The sequence below is a fragment of the Grammomys surdaster genome, unplaced genomic scaffold (genome assembly GCF_004785775.1).
Source record: "Grammomys surdaster isolate TR1022 unplaced genomic scaffold, NIH_TR_1.0 62, whole genome shotgun sequence".
Classification (NCBI taxonomy): domain Eukaryota; kingdom Metazoa; phylum Chordata; class Mammalia; order Rodentia; family Muridae; genus Grammomys; species Grammomys surdaster.
The window spans coordinates 12,087,032-12,110,176 of NW_021604564.1; the positions used below are offsets into that span (position 1 = coordinate 12,087,032).

The following is a 23,145-nucleotide window of genomic DNA, read 5'->3' on the forward strand; positions in this document are numbered from 1 at the left end:
TCTCCATCTCCATCTCCATCTCCATCTCCATCTCCATCTCCATCTCCCCCATCTCCATCTCTCCATCTCTCTGACATAGACTATGTTCTGGCAGGACTGGAACTCACCATTTAGACCAGAAGGACCTTAAACTTACTGAGATCCTCCTGACTCTGCCTCCCAAGTGCTGGGATTAAAGATGTGTACCATTATACTTGGTCTGGTCATTATCTTATGATCAACATAGAACCAATAATGGCTGAGAACAGGAATCATGAGGTAACATTTGCATAGAAAGGCTACCCTCCAGCTGTCAGTGGGGTTGGGTTGAGAGAGCAAATGATAAAGAGTCATTACCAATAATTAAGGTCTTCTTTAGGGGAGTCTTTGAGACAACAATACATAATGTATCCACTTACGATGTGATCAGAAGGTTGGGCAATGAAAGTAAATTAGCAGGCTGTGCTTGCATACACAAGTCCTCGGCATAAAGAGTGGCAGATCCCAGCATCACTGAATAGGAATGATCAGAGAGGATTCCTCCTCATGTTGGGGTCTCTGAGTCTATCTTGTATTGGTCTCAGTGAGTCTCTGGTTTTCTGGGACATCCTCATTGGATCCTTCCGATGACAGCCACCAGCACAGCAGATGGTGACACAGTCTGTGATGGGATCTGTTTTCTGGGCCTCCATCAGTCAGCAAGTGACCTTTAAACCTTAGTGCAGTGCTTCTCAACTGCCTTATGCTGCAACCCTTTTAGACAGTTCCTCACGCTGTATTGACACTCACTCAACTATTTTCACTGTTACTTCAGAACTGTAATTTTGCTACTGGTATGAATCGTAGTATAAATATCTGTGTTTTCTGATAGTCTTAGGTGACCGCTGTGAAAGGGTTTTTGATCCCCAAAGCAGTAGCAATATACAGGTTGAGAACTGCTGCCCAAGAGTCTTAGCTGGTTTAAAACCTTCCATTAAGAGCCTGTGGGAAGATGCCTAAATATCTTGTTTATTCATGGAGATCATATCATTGTTATCTATCATAGCTATTGCAGTGGGAGGTAGAGAAAAGCATCCTCAGTCTCTGAAGCAGCGTGAAGTCACATGATACTCACCATCTACTGTCGTCATAAGCAGTGCCTATCTGATTACTGAAGAATGATGTCTAGTTTTACGCTAAGATCCAAGGCCGTGTGCATTCACATCTGCTCAGACCACTTGCTCCCCCAGCACGCTGGAACTCCATGGGTCTGAACGTTGACTTACTCGTGCATAGACCGTGCACTTCTTTCTTTTGCGCATCCACTCATTGATTCAATAAACCTATATTGGGCAGTGAGTACTTGCCTACAGAGGAATGAATCATGATCCAAATGAAGTTCCTACTTTTATAACATTTACTTTCTGCTGGGAAAGGCAGTACATCTCAGTCAGGTACGTTTATTTTAGTGTGTATGTGATGAAAACACCACTGGGAAGGTTCTGGGACCACCATTCTAGATATTTGCCTCTATGTGCATTGGTCCTCCATACATATCTTTATATCAATACAATTTCAACTCAAGAAGTTGCAAAAGAAATCTTCCTAGTGTCTAAAGCCTATCAGAAATTAAGCTCATGCCAAGCGTACTTAATCTCTATTCTAAGTGGGATACTCAGGTGTCAGATGGGCCTACATTTCTGACAAGACCCCTGAGCTCTTCGGGACCACCAGTCATGGATTGTTTTTTGGGATAGCAAGATTTTCTAAGTGGGTGAATGTTAGTCAGGTGCCTCCAACGTGAGGTGTAGCACACATCTTGTGCCAATTACTTGTTCTTCCATATTAACAACAACAAAAAATTCTTTCAGCATCAACTAAGCTGGGGCTAACCTCTCATGCTGTGTGGCACCAAACTAGCCCTAAACCTCAACCCATGCGTGTGCACATATGCATGTCTCTTCCCCCCGCCCCCGCACATACCTCCTTGACTTGCCTTCTTTCCCTCATTTCAGAGTCTTCTCTTTCCCAGTGGCTTCAACCCCTAGGTCTGAGTTTACTCCTATGTGTCTTTCCAGAAATGTCCACTTCTGACAACATCTTCATCTCCAACTATGAGCTTCAAACACAGCCTCACATCAGCATCACCTGGAGATGCATAAACTTGCTTTTGATGCCTGTGTCATGCGCCAAACCAATTAATTATAATTTCTTAAGGCAAAGCTCAGGGGTAAGTACTTAATATTACCTACTCTTATGAAGTCAAGAGTGCTAACTCTAGGCGAATCACCAATTCTAGTTGAAGTATCTCACATATGAATGTTTTTGAAGTTACATGTCAGTAATACAGAACAGCTGACCTATTTTAATTCCCATTTAAATTCTGAGACTGTGTCAATTACTTATTTCTTAAGAAAAATTAAATAACTGGAAAATCTTCATGCTAAATTGCAAAATGTTTAATACTACCTTATAATTTATGAAATATCATTTAATTACATACTTTGAAATCATTTGACATAATTCTACTTCAACAAATATGATAAAAGGAGACAATACTACTATTCTTGGGAGATAATTTAAATTTTCTTAACATATAATGTAATTCAAATGAAGCTTGCAGACATGCTGTAGAGCAAGCATCTGCCTGCATTGTGAGCCATTCTAAAAACAAAGGGCTTTGTGGCCAGTTTTTAAACTTCTAGTTACAGACAGATGAAGCAGAGGTAATTATTCAGAGATAAGAGCGGACATGTGATTGGGGCCAATTAGATACTGTTGAGATATTGAATTAATAAAACTCAGAGCAAAGATGAGTTAGTACTGAGAACAGTAGCCACTTGAAGCCACATTCAGTCTGTCACTGTGGAGTTAAAAAAATTAAGCCACATATAAGGCAAAATATACTGTGAAAAAAAAATAAAACAAAACAAAAAGATGAGTCCTACTTAAGTAGCACATAAGTAACCAGAGGGAAAGACGGGTCATAAGGACAAGAGCAGGCCAGGTGGGAAGCACACCTGTCACCCAGACACCGAGAGGCAGACATGGAGAACCAAGGCTTCAAGGAGTTGCATAGCCAGACTCTGAGTCAAAAAAGCCAGGGAAGGGGTTGGGTGTGGTGGCTCACATCTTTAATCTCAGCAGTTGGGAGTCAGAGGCAGGTAGATCTTTGTGTGTTCAAGGCCAGCCTAGAATACACAGTGAATTCCCCAACAACATGGCTACACAGAGAGGCCCTATCTCATTCTTAATTTTTTTTTATAGAAAGCCAGAAAAATAAAAGCACAAGCCAAACATGTTATGTTCAAGGTAAAATATCTGTGCTGTGGAGGCATCAAACACTCCTGTAGAACCATGGGTAATGGGAGCAATGGCGTTGCAAAGAGAACTCTAATCTTAGATGGTATGCAGTTACTTTGAAGATTACCAGTCCTGTTCTCAGTGATGTTTCAGTGAGGGATGGTCAGGTTGGTCTTCTGAGACTCCAGATCACTGGCAGGATGTTCTTCAAGCTTCTTATGAAGTCAGTGTGAGCGCCTAGGACCCCAGATCTCCAGGATCAGTTTTATTGTATTCCCTCTACTCTCAACAAACTTGCTCTTGGCAGTCTCAAAATCAAATGATGGTAATTGATGGAATACTTCCCTCCCTTCTTCAGTTTCTTGCTGAATTTTAGCTTCCAGGGACTTTAAGTACAACGGATAGGCACCATGCAGTTCTTCATTATTGTGTCTATTTATTCCTCTGGATACATTTCAGCTATTACTTCCTAGTATTTATTCATTACAATCCCAAATTCCCCAACTCTATAGTAAATACTATGCTACAAATTTTGGGGTAATCTCTCTTTCACTACACTTACCAAGTCGAGGTAATTATCTATTTCCAGTTTGACTTGGCCACCAGAATGTAAACCGATGTGATCAGGGATTCTTGTCCTTCAGTTTTTCTTTTGTAATAAGAAAGGTGCTTTGTACAATGTGAAATGATTGAGGGAACATATACTTATGACATCATGACCTTTTAAAAAAAGATAGCGTCTTATTTGTCCCAGGCTGGTTTGAACTTACTATTTAGACAAAGATGACATTGAACTTTTTGCCCTTCTGTATCTTCCAGAATGCTCGGGTTACAGGCTTGTGCCATAATGCCTCATATCCCTTTTATAGGCAGGGTTGGAGGGGACCTCTAGTCTCATGTGTATGGGGCAGGCACTCTAAGAACTGAGCCACACATCCTCAAGTCTTGCTTTTTAAGCAATTTAACAGTACTAGAAGTACCTCTGATGGAGTCTGTGTAGCACAGTCTAAGACTGCCTTGTAATGTTTAGTCATCACTGCTGTAACCAAAATCTCATAAAGAATGAGTCTCTCGTTTCATCTCTTAATTAAAAACTGAGCATTGCTAGCTACGTCATCCTTTTCACAGTACTGTCAAACTTCGTCTCTGTCCCACAATGACCCAGGGATGCAGGAGGCCTCCAGACAGTGCAAGGGAAACCCAGTCCTGCTCTGCAAGGCAAGGTGACTTACAGGTGTGGAACTGAGCAACCAGGATTAGAATCTGGGATTAGAGTGTAGTTGTTCTGAAAGCTGCTCATCAGCTTGGAGCGGTTTACTGACCTGGAAGCTGGTTGTTCATGGAAAACCAACCCTAGGCTAAGGAAGAAATCTAGACAAAATAGGAGAGAGCTGAGAAAAAAAAAATAAGGGAGAAAAATAAGGGAGAGCTCTGGTTCTATGCTCACGCTGAGATGCCAAGTATTTAAATTCAGACTCCATTTTAGAGAACTTGACCTAAGTTTGAACTCAGGTAAACTAACAGGCTGGTACCTAGCATTGGTTTCCAAGTTGCCCCCCAACAAAACCCGAGTCTAGCTCCAGTCTCTAGACTAATCCCCAACAAGTCCAGCATCTCCAGGTTACACCTTCAACAAGACCAGCGTCTCGAGGTTACAAGCCCACCCTCTGCCTAACCCCACCAATGCAGAGGGGAGCAGAAATTAAGTTTATTATATGAATCCCAGCACCAGCCAATTATGTTAAAGACCACAGTAGCTTTTCAATTTGATGCTTGCACACGTACTCCCTGCATGCTGCTTACTATAAAGCCTGCCCCATAGACGTTTGGGGTTCCTCACCACCAAAACCATCCTGCATGATGGTGGTGCATGGAGGGGGGGGCGAACTAGCTCGAATAGAATAAAGACCCTGCTGTAAGTTGCATCAGATTGACTCCTGTCTGTTTTTTTTTTGGGGGGGGGGGGCAAATCACTAACATTTCCCTGGCACTACAATGCCAATCTTTTCTGCAGACTTCTCTAACTCTCTTCTACTCACAATGAAGGAAATAAAAAGATGTTTCTGTGACCCAGTGCTGTTCAGGTTCACCCAAATTCAAAAGTCTTGCTGACATTAGCTTAATCCAAAAGCTAGAAATGAATCAAGTTGAGGGTGGAATTCTCTGCCAACCCAGACCTCAATATTTAGTAAAGATAGTTGATAATTAGATGCATAAAATAATATCACACGAGAATCAATGCTCATATATAAATTTACTTATTCTTTAGTGACTGAGTGTCCACTGTGTTCTTGGCAGTGCGTTGAGTGTAGACCCTCTGGGGATCAAAAATGTCTTTTCCCTGCCCTTTTGGGGACTTCCAACTATTTGGAAAAGATAAAGACATTCTATAAATATTGCAGCTTCAGATAATTGTATGCCCTCTGGTAGTGACACTTGCCTGTAATCCTATCACTTAGAAGGCACAAGCACAGAGAACTGAGCATTTGAGGGCAGCCTGGGCTATGCAGTACACTGTAGACCTGGCTGGCCTTAAACTCTAAATCCTCCAGCCTCAGCCTTCCACATGGTGGCATTTCGAGGTGTGTACCACCATGCCTGGCTTTATGTAAGTAGGCCATGAAGAAGGACAAAAGACTAGATTAAAATGACAGGACCCCTGGGCCCGAGCATAGAGCAGGTCACAGGCGGCAGCTCTGTACCCAACCTCAGAAAACTGAGAGAAAGAGGGCCTCCTAGGAGCTTTAACTCAGGCAGCATCCCAGGTAAGGAAAAAGCAACACTTGCCCCAAACAGGGAGCAACTGGGACCCACTGGGACCCAGGAATTCACTCCTGGCCCGGAGTTCGGGCTCCATCCAGTCTGGGCCCGAGCACTCAGCAGATCCTGGGAGTCAGCTCTGCACCCAATCTCACAGAACCTAGAGGAAGCAGGGCTCTCAGGAGCTCTAACCAAACCAGTATCTTAGGCTAGGAGATGGCATTACTTGCCCCAAACACACCAATGGCCTGTGCTCTAAGACCAAGAATTGACAAATGGGACCTCGTAAAACTTCAAAGCTTCTGTAAAGCAAAGGACACAGTCAGTAGGACAAAGCGGCAACCAACAGATTGGGAAAAGATCTTCACCAACCCTACATCTGATAAGGGGCTAATATCCCTTAAGGTATACAAAGAACTGAAGAAATTAGACTCTAGACAATCAAAGAACCCTATTAAAAAATGGAGCACAGAGCTGAACAAAGAATTCTCAACTGTGGAAGCTTGAATGGTTGAGAAGCACCTAAAGAAGTGTTCAGCATCCCTAGTCATCAGGGAAATGCAAATGAAAACAACACTTCACACCAGTCAGAATGGCTAAGATCAAAAACACAGGTGACAGCAGATGTTGGCGAGAATGAGGAGAAAGAGGAACACTCCTTCATTGTTGGTGGGATTGTAAACTGGTACAACCACTATGGAAAGCAGTCTGGCGATATCTCAGAAAATTGAACATAGTGTTACCTGAGGACACAGCTATACAACTCCTGGGCATATACCCAAAAGATGTTTCAACATACAACAGGGACACATGCTCCACCATGTTCATAGCAGCCTTATTTATAATAGCCAGAAGTTGGAAAGAACCCAGATGCCCTTCAACAGAAGAATGGATGCAGAAAATGTGGTACATTTATACAATGGAGTACTACTCAGCTATTAAAAACAATGAGTTCATGAAATTCTTAGGCAATGGATGGAGCTTGAAAATATCATCTTGAGTGAGATGACCCAATCTCAAAAGAACATACATGGTATGCACTCACTGATAAGTGGATATTAGCCCAAAAGCTCACAATTTCTAAGAAACAACGTATAGGCCACATAAAACTCACATAGAAGAAGGAAGACCAAAGTGTGGATGCTTTGGTCCTTTCTAGAAGGAGTATCAAAAGTTTCCACCAGAGCTCCTAAAGTCTAAACCGCCAGCCAGAGAGCACAAAGGGAGGGACTCATGTACCTGTATAGGGAATTGACGGTGACCTTGTTAGACTTCAGTGAAAGTGGAGAGCCATGGTCCCCAAAAGTTTGGATCCCCTACTGTGTGGGAATTCAAGAGCAGGGAGATGAGACTGGGAGGATGTTTGAAGCACACCCTCACAAAAATTAGGAGGAGGGCATATGAGATAAGGGGTTTTGGGGGAGAATGGGAGAGGAGATAACATTGAAAGATAAATACGTATAATATCCAATAAAAAAACCACACAGATAAAGGGTCTAAAAAAAAAGAGAGAGGGAGAGAGTTTACTTATTTTAAATTATTTTCAAAAGTTTCTAGGAGTTGCTAATTGGCTAAGATCCTATTTTAAGCTCTCCACAAAAGAACTTAAGTCTCTGTTCAATATTCTCAATAGAGATGTAAATCCTAATTTTCCTCAACAGTTAATTGACAAAAGAGAGGTAATCTCACAAAAAGTAGAAGAAGCTATTACTAATCAATATATTATATAGTCTGATTAGTTGTCGGCGGTGCTATAACAGTCCTTTGACAAAAGATTATTAATATAGATTTATATATCCTTAAATAGGGTCTTCATGACTCTTTGAGTGTGGAAGGTGCGACTGTTGGTGCTTCTGCCCTGATTTTACAAGAACTCTGAAAAATTGGCTTTAAAAACAAAAGAGGGGGAACAGTACCCCCCCAGAAGGAGTCCCCCTGAAATACTCTCCATCATGCCTTGTTCACTTTTATCTCTCTAAAGCTGAAAGCCCATGGCAAATCTGCTGCTGATTGCCTCTGGCACCACTGAGACCAACAAAACTTTGCCAGAGATATGGGGAAGGACCCTCTTACCCTTAAAGGGAATGGCCCAGACCCAGTTCCCTTACAGGGCCAAGGATTGATATGCCTGTCTGATACCACAGAAGGCACCGCTAACCAGCTACCAAAAAGATTAATGAAATAAATAAATACCCCCACAAAGCCAGGCCCAACCATAAATAAGATGAATAACAATTTACATCCAGGGAAGAGAAATCTCCCTGAGAATTCCCTTCTTTTTCTGTTCTAGGTAAAAATGAATCACCTGTGATGTCTGCTGTTAGAAGTTCTAATCCAGATGCTGGCCTCCGAACTTATACTACTCAGTCCTTGAAGGGCCACTGACAAGAACATCAAACAGCTAGAGATTGACATCACTAATCTGAAGAAATCCCTTGTTTCGCTGTCTGAAGAGACCTCCTAAAATCGCAAAGATCCTTATTGGACTTGATTTACTCTAGTACAATAGAAAAGGCTGTGTACAGCTCTTAACTGTGTACAGCCCTTAAAGAAGAATGTTGCCTTTACATAGACAAGACAAGGAGGGTTAAAGAGAGCATGAAATAGGTCAGTGAAGGCCCTGAGAAAAATCAGAGGGAGAAAGAGACAGATGAATGCTGGTACAAGAATTGGTTTTCGGGCTGGAGAGATGGCTCAGCAGTTAAGAGCACCAACTGCTCTTCAGGAGGTCATGAGTTCAAATCCCAGCAACCACATGGTGGCTCACAACCATGAAATTTGATGCCCTCATATGGGTGTCTGAAGACAGCTACAGTGGACTTTGGGCTGAATGGAGCACGGGCAGAGCAAGAAGGGAAGGGGAGGGAAAAAAAAGAATTGGTTTTCAGCCTCTCCAAGGTTGTCAACCCTATTTCCTTCCATCTTGGGACCATTATTTGGGTTCTTTTTTCTTATTTCTGCTGGTCCCTGGGCCTCAAATAGGCGGACTAACACTGTGATACAACAGATAAGTAATTTGGTATCAAAACCTATTCAGATACATTATCATAAGTTAGCTAAGGAGGACCACGAGACTCAAGATGAGGTTGTTACTTTATACAGGGTGTTCCCAAAACCCATCTCCACCCAACCTAAAAGGGGGGACTTCTGCCCCTAGACCAAGCAGAGAGGGGCTACCCAGAACCCCCTCTGACAGGCGATCTGAATTCTTGCTTAGGCTTCGAGGCTAAGAACTGCAAGGGAATATAAATAAAAGATAAAAATATCTCTCTGGGTTCCCTGAGGGATAAGGCTGACTGCATAGGGGTTGATGTCAAAAGTATCCCCTCTCCAGGAAAAAGACATCGGGATGGGTATGGCCCTCATGCTTCACTGGACAATAACAGGGGGACTGGAGCCATTACAAGGTCCCCTTGAAGTACTGGAAATCAGGCCTCTATCCCTGCCTTTGCAAGATTAGAATTGCCACAGCCCTTCTTTACTTAGAGAAGGGAGGAGATGTCAAGGGCAGCCCTGCTTACACACTGAAGGCCTAAAATCAGCCATAGGCCTAAAATCAGCAGTAGGCCTGTCATACATGTATACTAACACCAAGTCTTGGGTCTCTGTGGAAAAACATTGAAACAGATGGCTATAAGCTAATGTAAACAGGCAGCTTTTGTGGAAATTTACAAGCCTGAGTAATCATAGACCTTGTAAATAGGTAGCCTGGGCAGACAATACCAACTTAGATAAGGACAAGCGAGTCATAGGCAGAGTCATAGTGACTTGTCCCCTGAACCTTCACCCAGCCGATACCCGGTTCTGAAAGATACCTGTATTCCCCCTGATCACCCACACTCCAGTGTCATTCCCTTCCCCACATCTGGCCTTTCTGTGTTTATAACCCCTGTGTGAATGAATTACGATTTGAGAAAAAAAATTATTTAAAAAAAATTCCTAGCTAAAAAATAAAAAATAAAAATAAAATGACAGGACCCAAAGCAAGTTATTTGGCTATGATGCAATCAGCAAGAGCAAATCACTAACAAGGCATGTAAGAAATCCACACAAACATAGACATGAAGTAAATCATTTAATAAACAATGGGTGGAAGGAGAAATCACAGAGTTGTCTAGGAAGTACTCGGAAATGAATGAAAAATGACAATAATCCACGAAAGAATTCAGCTATACAGAGTCTGTTCTCTGCCATAATGGATTAAACTAGCAATCAGTTGCATAAAGCTACCCAGAAATGTGTGGAACAAGATGTATATATCCAAATACCCCACAGTTCAAAGACGTCAAAAAGAAAAATAACAAAATATCTTAAACTAAATAAAAGCCAAGGTATTTTGGATGCAGGAGAGATGTCTCAGTGATTAAGAGCACTGGCTGCTCTTGCAGAGGACCTGGATACAGTTCCCAGCAGCCACACAGCAGCTCAAACCACTATAACTCCAGTTCTAGGGATTCCAGTCCCTTCTTTTGGCCTCCATGGGCACCAGGCACATATGTGGTGGACAAGCATACATGCAGAAAAAAAACCCCATACACAGAAATCAAAATGAGTAAATCTTTTAAAAACATTCGAGGTACATTTGCAATTTCTGAGGTGCCACTAGAGCCATTCCTGAGGAAAAACTATGTCACTAAAATTCGTATGCTAGACAGGCGAAGTTCAAAATTGTAATCTGTGCTTTAGAAACTACAACTAAGGGCAAATAAAAATCCAAAGTCAGTAGAAGAAATCATACACTGAAGATCCCAACAGAGAATAAGAAAACAGAAATCAGAAAAAAATGATAAACTGTGAGAAAAATAAGAATAAAATACTGCAAAGCTTCTAGCCATACTGGTTAGAAGAAAAGAAACTGAGAAAGTAAAGGCCAATGTTAAGAATGGGAGATGAAGCTCAAGGTGGGATGGTCTCTGGATGGCCTTTCCTTCAGTCTCCGTTCCACTATTTTTTTTTTTTTTTTTTTGTCCCTGACAAAACAGGAACAATTCTGGGTTAAAGATCTTGAGATGAGTGGATGGCCCCATCCCTCAGCTGGGGGCCATGTCTATGAGGTGGTTTTTTCAGGTTCTATCTCCCCTCTAATGGGCATTTCAGCTAATGTCATCCTCATTGGGTCCTGGGAGCCTCTCACGTCCCTCGTGTCTGGGACTTTCTAGTGGTTCCCTCTGTCCCCACCACATATTACTTTTCATTCTCCTGGTCCTCTAGACTTCTCTCTTGTCTCTTCCTATACCCGATCCTGCTCCCACCCTTCCCCCCTTCCCCTCCACTCTCTCACCCAAGTCCCTCCCTCTGTCTGCCTCCCATTATTATTTTCTTCCCCCTTCTAAGTGGGATTGAAGCATCCATACTTTGGTCTTCTTGTTAAGCTTCATGTGGTCTGTGAGTTGTATCGTGGGAGTTTTGAACTATTGCTGGTACAAAAAGTGCTTGCAGACTGGAGCCTCTGGTATAACTGTCCTCTGAGAGGCTCTCTAGCACCTAAGACAGATGCAGATGGTCATAGCCAACCATTGGACTGAGCACAGGGACCCTAATGGAAGACATAGGGGAAGGTCTGAAAGAGCTGAACGGGATTGCAATCCCATAGGAACAATAACAATATCAATTAACTGAACCGCCCAGAATTCCCAGGGACTAAACCACCAACCAGAGAGTATATGCGAGTCGGTTCATGGCTCCTGCTACATACGTAGCAGAGGACTGCCTTATCTGGCATCAATGGGAGGGGAGGTGGTTGATCCCGTGGAGGCCTGTTGCCTCAGAGGGGGATGCTAGAAGGATGATGCAGGAGTGGGTAGGTGAGAAGGGGAACACTCTCTTAGAGGTAGTGGGGGGGGTGTGGGAGGTTTGGGGAGGGGAGACCAGAAGGGGGACAATATTTAGAATGTAAATAAATAAAATAATAATAAAAATAAATAAAAGAAAAAAAAAGAGAATGAGAGAGATGGCAGGCATCATTCCAGCCTCTGCATGTGTTAACTGGGGAACTGTGAAGTATGGTGAATGTTTTTATGCCAGTAAATTAGACTCATTAGACATAATTCTCAAAAGACACTTCTTTAAGGTCACTAGATAAGAAACAAGCAGAAAGACACATATTTGTTGAAGAAAGCTGTCAAAGAAGTAATTTGTAGGCACAAATGTTTTAAACTAAATACTCAAATAGTACAACCAACCAACCTTTAAACCCACAACTGCATAAGGAAAAGAGACTGTGTTCAGGCTGAGGGTGTAAATCTTGTGATAGACGAGTCCCCGGGCTCTGTCCCGGAGGACAATAGACAACTGGAGGGCCTCGACCACTCCACACTTCTGTCATCAGTTGAAGTTTGCGTCCTAGTTCATAGGTTCTGCTTTTCATGTCCCAGCTCACAGTGGGCATGTGAGGCAGTATCATTTATCTCTACCATCGTAATTAGCATCTGGAAATAGACATGAAGCATTAATTCGGGTTCAAATTGACAGCTGATATGATAAGTGAACTTTGTTGAAACATTAACATAATCAGCTGGAAAGCTTACCGACATGTAGTTAAAATCGTGGAACCAGAGCTTTCATTTGGTCAATGTCCCCAGACTGGCAAGGGAGCTAAGAACAAACTGGATACTTTAAAGAAGAATAATCTAAAATAATCCTATCACCACTCAGGAGATAAAAAAGGACATAAGAGGATACAACTCTCAAGTGGAATGAAGACTGTAGGGATGGGCTTGTGTCATCCCTGCAGCAGTAATGACAGGATCTGCCCCCTTTGCCATGACTGACCATGTGTGTAGACACTGGGTGCTTGCTCTCTGGTGATCATGAGCCACTGATGGACCTGTGTCTTTCCTAGCTTCTACCATTACTGTTTTCTGCCACATAACACGTGACTTGTCCTGCTGGAGTATTAAGTACCTTCATCTGAATTCCAAGAAATCATCAGAGGGTCTTTAACAACCTGTAAGTCTCACTGGCTTACTAGAATAAAAGTTTACTGTTTCTGCTTAAAAATACCATTGTTCATTTTCCAACTCAGATGGTGCTCATCAAAACTCCTCTAAAAGTTAACACAGAAATGCTGCTTCTGAAAGTTGTTTCTCAAGACCCGCCCTCCTCATAGTCAACCTGCAGTGAAAGAGCTTCAACACACTTGTGTGGCAAACGTCAGTGGCAGACCTGGCAGGCCTCCAGCATTTCTTATCACCTCCAGGTGACCAATCACAGGACTACAGCTACTTGCAAAGTCGTCAGGAAGCAGCAGCAGGGTTGGTATGCCTCTGTCTGCCCTAAGTCTCCAGAAGTAAATTGGAAATTCGATGAGCAGCCACCAAGAACACCTTTGGAGAAGTGAAAGCGAGACCAGGAATGGTCTCAACATAAGTTAAATGAATGTATTTGCCTCAGTTCACACTTCACAGAGTTCACACTGTGATATGAATACATTTACCTTAGCTTAATGTGCACACAGAGTTCACAAGGTGACAGTCTATCAGCTTAATGTGAACACAGTGTTCACACGGTGACAGTCTATCCCCAAATCTTTACCCAGGAAAACAAGAAACATCAAATAAAAATGTGAGGTTTGTCATTCTCTCACTGCCCCTGAGACCTGCTCTGTTGATGGTCCTCGCATGATGTGTGCTTGCTAACTTGGAAACCATATTGCATGGCTCTACTAGCCCGTCTACAAATCTTTCCTGTTATCTTAGGAGATGTGGGAAAGCAGAAGACAAATTGGGGAAGGGAAAAGTGAAGAGAATAAACTTGGAGGCTGTGGGGAGGAGCTGGATACTGTGGCTGCCTTGCTAAGGCCATTTCCCTGGCCTCCAGCGACTCCTGGGCTCACCAGACTGTTTTCAGAAGTAACTACCACAGGAAAGAAAACCCATGTCTGCTCAGCCCAAGCCCAAAGCTTTCTGGATGATGCCGTAAAAGAGGATTTTTATGGAAATTTTGGCAATCACTGATGTTACGATATAATTTAGGATCATTACAGAAAAAAAAAGTCTAGTACTGAGACCACGGAGACACTGAACACTTAGCTCTTGTTTCTCCTGATGTGAAACTACCCAGTTTGGACTCAGGCCAATGGTGAGGTGGGAACAATTCTAGCTAGTGAGCAAGTGGGTAAGAAACAAGGTCTGCTTGTTACAAATGCTACTCAGAGGCTGCCTGCCTGTGGCTCCAGACGAGCTTTGTTTCTAAGTTCAGAAACAATAACCATTCAACCTTTAGAATTTAGGAAGATAACCTTCAACAGCCGCAGGCCTCTTGAGCTTGGAGTGGCTTAGATTTTGGTTCAGATGGGGTTTGCCACTTCTTTGGATGGTGCTAATGAAACCCAGGGTGCCTCTACTCCAGCTCACTTGACATTTAGTTGGCTTCATGATTGCTAGCATGTTCTGCCGTCCATTGTGTCATGGCTTTCTGGATGAACAGAGCCATCTTCTTTAGAGAGGGGTCAGTAGGACAAAGCACAGAAGAAATGGCAGATTTAGCTCCATGCACACTGGAACTTTTAACTCATGGGTTTCTATTGCAATGGGCTGCTTGTCTTCAATGTCTATTGTGTTTTTGGCCTCTTTAAGCTTAATAAGGCTCATAAAAAAATTTGAGAGAGCAGTACAGATACTCACCTCATACCTGACTGTCTCTTCTGGCATCCACGGACACTCATAAATGTGTACACACACACACACACACACACACACACACACGTACGCACAGAAGAAAAAAAGTTGAGCTGCCAGGTCACACAGCTTCCATGAATCCGGTTTATTCTTTTTTTTTTTTCAAAATTATCCATCCACATTACTTTTACTTTTGCATGTTATGTGTACTTGAGTATATGTGTTCATATCGGTGCAGGTGCCTTGGAGCCCAGAGACTTCGGATCTCCCTGGGGTTGTAGTAATAGCTGTGAGCTGCCTGATATGGGTGCTGTGGACCAAACTCACATCAGTATACTAAGCCATCTTTCCAGCTGAGCCTGTACCTGTGAAGCCATCTTACCAGCCCTTGGGTATGTCTTCCCTGTTGATATGAGGCTATCCTATGCATATTTGCTGTGTTACACAGTGCCCGAATATTTGTATTATTTACTCTTTTCACTGCTGTGACAAAATACCAGGCAAAGGTAATATCTAAGAAAGGAAGATTTGACTTTGGCTTGTGATTTGAGCATCACAGCAGGGAAGGCATGATATTGGGAGCTAGAGGCGGCTGGTCATGTTTTATCCACAGAGGAGTGAACACTAGTGCGTGTCCTTTCTCTTTCCCCTATTTATTCCACCCGAGCCCTGAGCCCACAAAATGCTGATGCCCACATTTGGCTGCCACACTCTGCCCTTCTTAGCTAATCCTCATTTGAAATGCTACCCCATCTCCCATGTCAAGAGGTGTGTCTCCTAAGCGATTTTAAAGCCAGTCTGGATGACAGAAAAGATTCACTACCAAAAGACGATGATGACCAATTCAATTTGCTGATGATGCAGGTCAAAATCTCAGGACGGGCTGGCCTGGGAACTTTTTATTTGCTGCTGGTGGTGGGCCTTTCAGGGGCTTGCAATCAGATGTCAGACGCTGGGTAAGAACCTCAACTGGGTTGAACCGGAGGTGGACGTAAATGTGCGTCCATGTTTAGGCTGTGCTTCATCACGGTGGTTTTAGGTATGCCAAAATCCCCATATGGTACTTATCTTATTCTAGAGCAATGTCCAAGAGGAACCAGGTGGTAGACATGGCATTCATGACAGACTTAAAAGCAACATAGAGATATTTTGGACACATTCTATTGGTAAAAGCAGTTACAACTCCACCCATAACCAGGGATAGGAGAACTTGACTATCCTTTAAGGAGAGGGACATTGTGCAGATGTATCTTTGGAAAATACAAGCCACAGTGACCTTGAGGAAATGACTTGCCAGGCTGGAGAAATGACTCAGCCATTAGAAGCTAGGCTCCCAACCAAAGCATGAGGAGGAAATGACTTCTCTGGAGCTGGGTATTCCTGTCTATACAACAATAATAACCTTGCTATAAAGGATTGCTCTGACAAATGAAATCATGCTCACAAGAGGTGTGGCTCCATGGTCTTAGCCTATTTTTGTTCCTATTTTATAGGCATAGGATTCAAAACCATGTCAGATCTGTTTGTGATCTTCAAATTATAAATGGCTTTGATTCCCTTCCTGCACATCTTCTGAGGATGCTATGTTTTGTTCCCTGACCTCTGATAATGTCAAACCTGTCACTAAGGTCACTCTGGAACATTGTCCCTCTTCATCCTGCTTGTCAGCCTCATGTGTGCTGAGACAATTGCTCATGGCTGATTGGTACAAAGGCTACTCAGCCCTCTCAGAGACATCACACTATGTTCTTAAACCCTATCCTCTGTCCCCATGCTCTCTACCATCTCCCCACTTCTCGAGCCTTTTGCTACTCTGAGATGACTGAAGGACCCATCCTTTCCCTCTGTGAAAGAGCAGAGGCCCAGTTAAGTGTGGCATCTCATCGCCCTCTCCACTTCTTTGCTCAGCAGTCACTGCTCTCTTCTCATCTGTCCCGCCAATGATGGCTTTGTCCTTTACCTACGAAAGCCGAGATTGACAAGCTTCCCTGGCAACTGTGGCATGGAGGTAAGATTTAAAAGCACTGAGCTATTTTGCTGAAGATCTCAGGTCTCCCAGAGATGTTGCCACCAGATTTCCTTTTGCATGACATCTTTCCTCTCAGCTCTGGATCATGACTCCCCAGTCAGGGACTTTCAACGTCTGCCTTCTTAGGATCCACTTTGGCTTTGATGGTAAGGATGAAGACAAGCAGTGTAGATGGGGTGGTGATGTTATAGAGAGCAGCTTTTAACCTGTTCTATTCTTCACCCTCACTTCCAGGGGACACTGGGCCATCAGTATGTCAGGCTTTAGGACATTCTGCATCAAGAATTCCACACTGATTTTCTACTTGTGTTTATTTCACTTCTTGACAAATAGGGATTCTCCATTCCCTGGTCAGTTTTCCAAAATTCTAGTGACAATAACCTTTTAATTGATACTCCCTGTTCTTATGACTAAAAAGAAAAAAAGAATCCTTTATACTGTATTTTCAGCAGTGTCAGGTCCATAATATTTGATGCTTGTTCAAGTTGTCAGTTTTCAGTCATGACACATAAGAAAGGCAAGTTTGAATTACAAACAGCTTTTGCACTTGTATGCTGTCCCTCTACCCGGGAGAGGAGGCTGCACTACTAGTAAAACAATGTAACCTTGGTGAGGAGCCCATCCTTGATGTTATGAATGCCAGGCTCTCTTCCTCTCCAGCATAACCACTGTAGGGTCTTCTTCCCTGTAGCCCTAGGAAGGAGAACACTAGTTTCTCACAGTCACTGCTGCTGTTGAGTGGGATCCAGAGGAAGGAGCTCAGAACTGGAAGAGTTCATCCTGAGACCGGAAACAGCCAGTAATGGGTGTCAGAGGGGGACCTACACTCTGGACTTCTGAAGGCAGATAAAACATTATGCTAATAACTACACAATACACAGAGACTGACTAGATCTAGAATTTGGAATTTGGAATTTAGGTTACTTTATTGATGAGACTGTGGTGAGTGGTCCTGCAAGATGTCAACCAGAATGAGCCGAGTGACAGCATCACGTACTATGCCACCTGCCTGGCCTCTAAAGACACTTAAACTGGAACTTTCTGGGATGTTAATATTTAAGAGGAGCAACAATAAGAGCTCCTCTATTCAAGGCTGAAGAACCTTACTAAAGTCAGAAAGAATTAAAACATTTATTGGGCATAAATATATTACATATACACTACAGATACAGTTAGGTATTACATATAGCATAGTATTTGCAAAATCTATACATTAAAATTGATATGGCAGTCTTAATACAATGTATATGAAATAATCTAAAATTTACAAGACAGGAAAACATATGATTATTTTTTTTCTCCTAAAGTTGAAAAGCTTGGAATGTATGTCCAACAGTGAGGTAAAACATTTTGTCTTTCAATTTAAAGAATTGTGCAAGGATAACATTCAAACACATTCTATTAGGGCACTTGTCAAATTTGACACAAATACTGAATGATTGTAGCCAAAGAGACAGGGTCAGAAAATGTCAACATCTCAAGTCTGGTAAGAACAAGGCAGGTAATATGCAAAATAGCCTTTAAAAAAGTTTTCTCTTTAAACATTTTCTTGGAGGACAAAGGGCAGTTTGTTTCAGATGACTGGAATTTCTTGTGTCAGGGATGCGTTTGACATACAGAGAAGCATCAGAGCATCAGAAAGCCACTCACTCATTCCTACATATGGCAAAGGGTACAGAGAAGGTCAATAGAACACTTTATTTTATTGTTCCTTTGTAATGGCAATATATATAGTTACATATCCATAGCACATATACAGATCTGTGATAGAATAGTGCCACGCAGAGGAATAATTTCCTGACTGAAGAGACTATAATGAATACCCGATAATGGAGAGCAATAGAATAAAGTGCTGTCTGCTTGTGTGTCACACACTTCAGCTTTCTGATAGTAACAGAGCATCGAAATCTCTGGAAGATCAAAGAGATTTTGGCCTGAAGTGTAAGTTCCTTTATAACAATTCAGCCAATTCAGGGAATTCTTTACAGCAGCAGTGCTGATGTGTGTTGTTGTTGCTGTTTTTAAAAAGACTCTCCCTGTGAATAGCTTTAAAAATTATTCCACTGAATTTGCCTTCACCTGCTTGCAACTGTCTCAGAGAACGCGGCTATGACGTCACAGTGGGCCGAACGACACGCTGACGTGAAAGGATGAGCTTCTGAAGGCCAGAGCTTTGGCAAAAATATATTTACCTTGATACCATCAGTGTACAAGTCTAATTACACTAGTTATCATAGTCAATAACAAAATACAGAACTCTCTAGTACATAACTATATCAATATAGGCACACAACAATGCATTGATCTTAGCACTCTTCCAGGAGATGAATATGGTTTCTGGGTACATGTAAACCTTTCAATCACTGATAATGGAATTTTTTTTTTTTTTTGGCATTTAATGAGTTAGATGCTCTTATTTTTAAAAACACAAGAAAAATGTCAGAAGGCTAATACTACAGATGTTGCCAAGTAACTAAACTGACCTAAAATTACAAAAGTATAAAACACAAAATATAACATGCTAGGAGGGCAAATTAGTACATAAGTACATTTAAAAAATTTACAATAAATAAAGATTGCACTGTAATTGGCATTTAAAGTACTGTATGCAGAATATAGTATAAATAAACCCAAAACAAAATAATGTTGGTTTCCCCATGACTTTGGTATGGGAATATTATAAGCTAGTACAGGGTACTTACTGCATCATAGACAACATAGACCAAGCACAAAATAGCTATGATCAAGAAAAACCAAGGAGCAAAAATATACAAAAAACCAGGAAGAGGGGATCGGCTGTGTCTGTTGCACCCTTTTGGAATACAGTTGCACCTCCAACTCTTAAGTGTCCCTGAGGTACTCGAACATTGTGGACTTGGTTGAGGGATCCAATGACTTCGGGTTAAAACTGATTACCTCATGACTCTAAGCAATTCCGTGAGAGTGATTCTCCGCACTCACATAGCACCGGTGATCCAAGGGCTCTTAGCACTTACAGGTATTGAATCCCCATTGGATTTGATCTCTCATGCATGGGAAAACAGGCACAGAGAGGTCACAAAGCAAATTAGTGACAGATCCGGGGAGAGAATCTAGTAGGCTCTTTGGCCCCAAACACCCCATACTCACAGCCAGTTTCTACTCCCTCTCTACATGCGGCCCGATCAAGCCCCCAGAAACAGAAGGACAAATGTAAATGGTTCCCTTGTGGTGGGCTTTATCAGTAAGATTTTTATCTACTGCTACATTAGTATTATGGGCATTGAAATGTGGTATTGAACTCATTCACGTCACTGACACCCCCGAAGAATAGCCAAAGGCAAGTCTTTCAAATACGATGGGCTAACACGTAAGGAGACAGCTCACGACTGCCATGGGCTCTTGTCACATAATTCTGGTCAGACATAACAGAATATAATAACTCTAGTGATTATATTAGAAGTCGTTATATACAAAGACAGACAGGCAAGTTAAAGCAGCTTTTAAAGTAGCCGAACAAGAAAACAACTAACTATTGCACAATGCCCTCTTAAAGTTACTGCTATGGACCAACGTGGAAATCTATAACGCTCCATCATTTATAGGTGCATTTGGTTATGTGATTTCTTAGACAGGCAACTCATAGTGTTAAAATCATAAGGGATACAGAGTAGTAAAACATTTTAGATTAAAGTACACACTTTGACTTAGATGAGCTAACAGTTACATAACTGAGTGACGTAAGGATGGTCGAGGTGCCTCCTCCGAAGGCACACTGAATGTTCTCATGTGGTAATACTCTGACAACACCGGAATCCCAGCCCTGAACTACATACACTGTGATTCTGTTAATAGCTATAGATGACCAGGAAATGACTGTGAATATAAATTACTGAACTGTAACACACAAGATGATCAAAGGTTTGCAAAAGACATCAGTGGAAACAAGACTAGAGGCAGACTGGAAAGTGTGAGAACACAAGCTCGCTGGGCACACTGGCTCTCGGTGTCTGGAGCTTGCCTGCTGCGTCCTTCTCCTCTTCTTATTTATTCCTTTATTTATTATTGTTTAAAAAAAAATCCAGTTTAACCTCTTCCTAGTTTTGCATCTCAAATAGGTGCAGCCAAACACTGTTTCCCCTAGCTAAACGTGTAAAACAAGAAGTATATAAATCAAAGAACAAAACAGCGTAAAAAGGGAGGCTCTGAGTAAATGTGTATTAAAACATGTGGTGTTCTGCGCATACCTCTGGTCTGCTGGATTTACTTCATTAAGAAGTACTGTAATATAAAGGCAAATAAAATGGACAGGGTTGCGAAGCCAAGCACGATGAGAGCAGCAAACTGTTCGTCGGTAGGCATCATGCCTTTCATCTTGGCCTCATCCATGCCTCCCAGGTCCCCTGTAAGCATGACCTCACGCTGTTGTAACATGAAAGCTGCAGAGGGGCTGAAGGCACCGCTGAGCTCCTGAGATGTGTCCACACAGCGGCGGCAGGCACACACTCGGAACCTGTAATCTGTGTTGCTCTGGAGGCCTGAGATTTGGAATGTGGCTTCTTCTCCCTTGTACACCTTCAAAGAAAGGAAAAGTCATAGATGAGAGCCTCGGAACAGCATGGCTGCCGCAGATGTACACCTGGAGCCCTGCGGACACTGGTTCAAACAAATCCCTAGCAACATTTGTGTTGCTATGTAATCACCCTGTCTGTGAACTTACTTGGAACAAAGTAAAATCCAAGGACTTGACTTTGCCAGAAGTGGATGTAGTTACCATGTTAAGTAGCTCAGAGACACAGAGCTAAATGTCTACAGTGCAGGCCACCTTCCAGAAGAGGCTTAAACAAACCAATCTCTGCTTTCATCTCCAAAACAAACTCATGTTTTTAAACTGAAGCAATAACCACTGATTCTGCTAATAAACCACAGAGGCTCTCATTACCTTCTATATAGATAACTGGCTAACGGGGCACACCCAGTCTTCTGGCATTGCAATGTTACCTATGAAGTTCACACTCAAAAACCATGCAGTCAAGTTACAAAAAAAAAAAAAAATAAATAAAGTAAATGAAACAAAACCCCACTGTCCCCCATCCTCATACGGTAATAAGAAAGTTTGAGTTGTAGTGTACCTTACTCTTGGCTATCCTCGACCTCTGGACCACTGGTTCTACACATCTGAAACTTACACATTCATATGGCCACCGTCAAGATGCACACTGCTCCCCCACCAGGGGTGAGCATCACTTTGGCTTCCAGGGTTGCAACTTGCTTTGCCTGTGGTCTAAGATCATCCTTCTCCCACCTCCAGGAGAGAGAGGGAGAGGGAGATGAGGGAGGGAGGGGGAAGGAGGGAGAGAGAGGGGAAAGGGGGGAAGGAGGAGGAAGAAGGGAGAGAGAGGGGAAAGGGGGTAGGGAGAGATTTTTCCCTCATGGTCAGCGCAGGACTCTGCACTGTATTTTCATTTTCATGGGCATTTGGGTTTCTCCTAGTTTGGAGGTTTTATATGAGGGTGTCATGGACATTGTTGTGTAGACCTCTGAGGGCTTTAAATTTTCATTTTTTAGGGCCAAAACTGAGGAAGAGAAAGGCTGGGTCTCAGGGCAACTCTACCACCCTCTGAAAAGACTAAAGTCCTGTAGTCAGGGCAGGCAGCCAGAGCCTGGTGCCAGCCCCCCAGTGCTGTCCCCTCTCTCCACTAGGGAACACACATTTCTCACTCACTGTTTGGGTTTCTGCAGCCACACAAATGACATCTATCAAAGGTACTCTGCATCTCTTCATGTGTGTCTATGGCATATTTTAACCCCTGTTGTGCAGAGAACACGCCTTCTGCTCTGATTTATAGGCTCTCTAGAACCTGGATCTAGGCCCTCAGGTAATATATGTGCTATGAAAATCTAGTCTCCTGTAGTTCTGTGCTTACCTGAAGACCCTTCGATGCAGCTCAACTTATTAAAAAATCAGCACTGAAGTCAGGTGTGCTGGCACACACCTTGAATCTCAGCAATCCCGGAGGCAAGGGCAGGTGGGGGGGGGGCGGAGCTCTGTGAGTTTGAGGCTAGCCTCATCTACAAAGCCAGTTCCAGACCCCAGAGTTACATAGTGACAAGGCTGTCTCAAACATCAAAGCAAAACCCAACAAAGCAGCCAACCAAAAACCAAAGAGAAATGCAACTGACTTAGTGGTTTACTCTTTGTGTTCCATGAGTATAACACTGTTCTTGCATTAAGGACCTGGGGTTCTGAGCTATGTCCCACCACCTAGACCTCAATATATCCGTGAGGAGGTTTACTGTGCTGGCTGGTCTTATGTCAACCTGACACAAACTAGAGTTATCTAAAAGGAGAAATTGAGAAGAGATCCATAAGATCCAGCTGTAAGGCATTTTTTAAATTAGTGATTGACTTGGGAAGGCCCAGCAGCAATGCCCCCCCCCTCCCCCCATGGCCTCTGCATCAGCTCCTGCCTCCCATGGCCTCTGCATCAGCTCCTG

General features: G+C 42.7%; 1 protein-coding gene across 5 annotated transcripts in view; it reads right to left on the minus strand.

Annotated features, from left to right (window-relative positions):
- Positions 1 to 17,780: 17,780 nt before the first annotated feature.
- The window catches only part of Fndc3b (fibronectin type III domain containing 3B), a 291,713-nt gene continuing 286,348 nt past the window's right edge, over positions 17,781 to 23,145 (minus strand). For all 5 annotated transcript variants that reach the window (XM_028763225.1, XM_028763232.1, XM_028763211.1 and 2 more), the window contains one exon: positions 17,781 to 21,222. In XM_028763225.1, the coding sequence (XP_028619058.1) occupies positions 20,911 to 21,222 (312 nt within the window). In that variant the 3' untranslated portion in view covers positions 17,781 to 20,910. The remainder of the gene's footprint in view (positions 21,223 to 23,145) is intronic.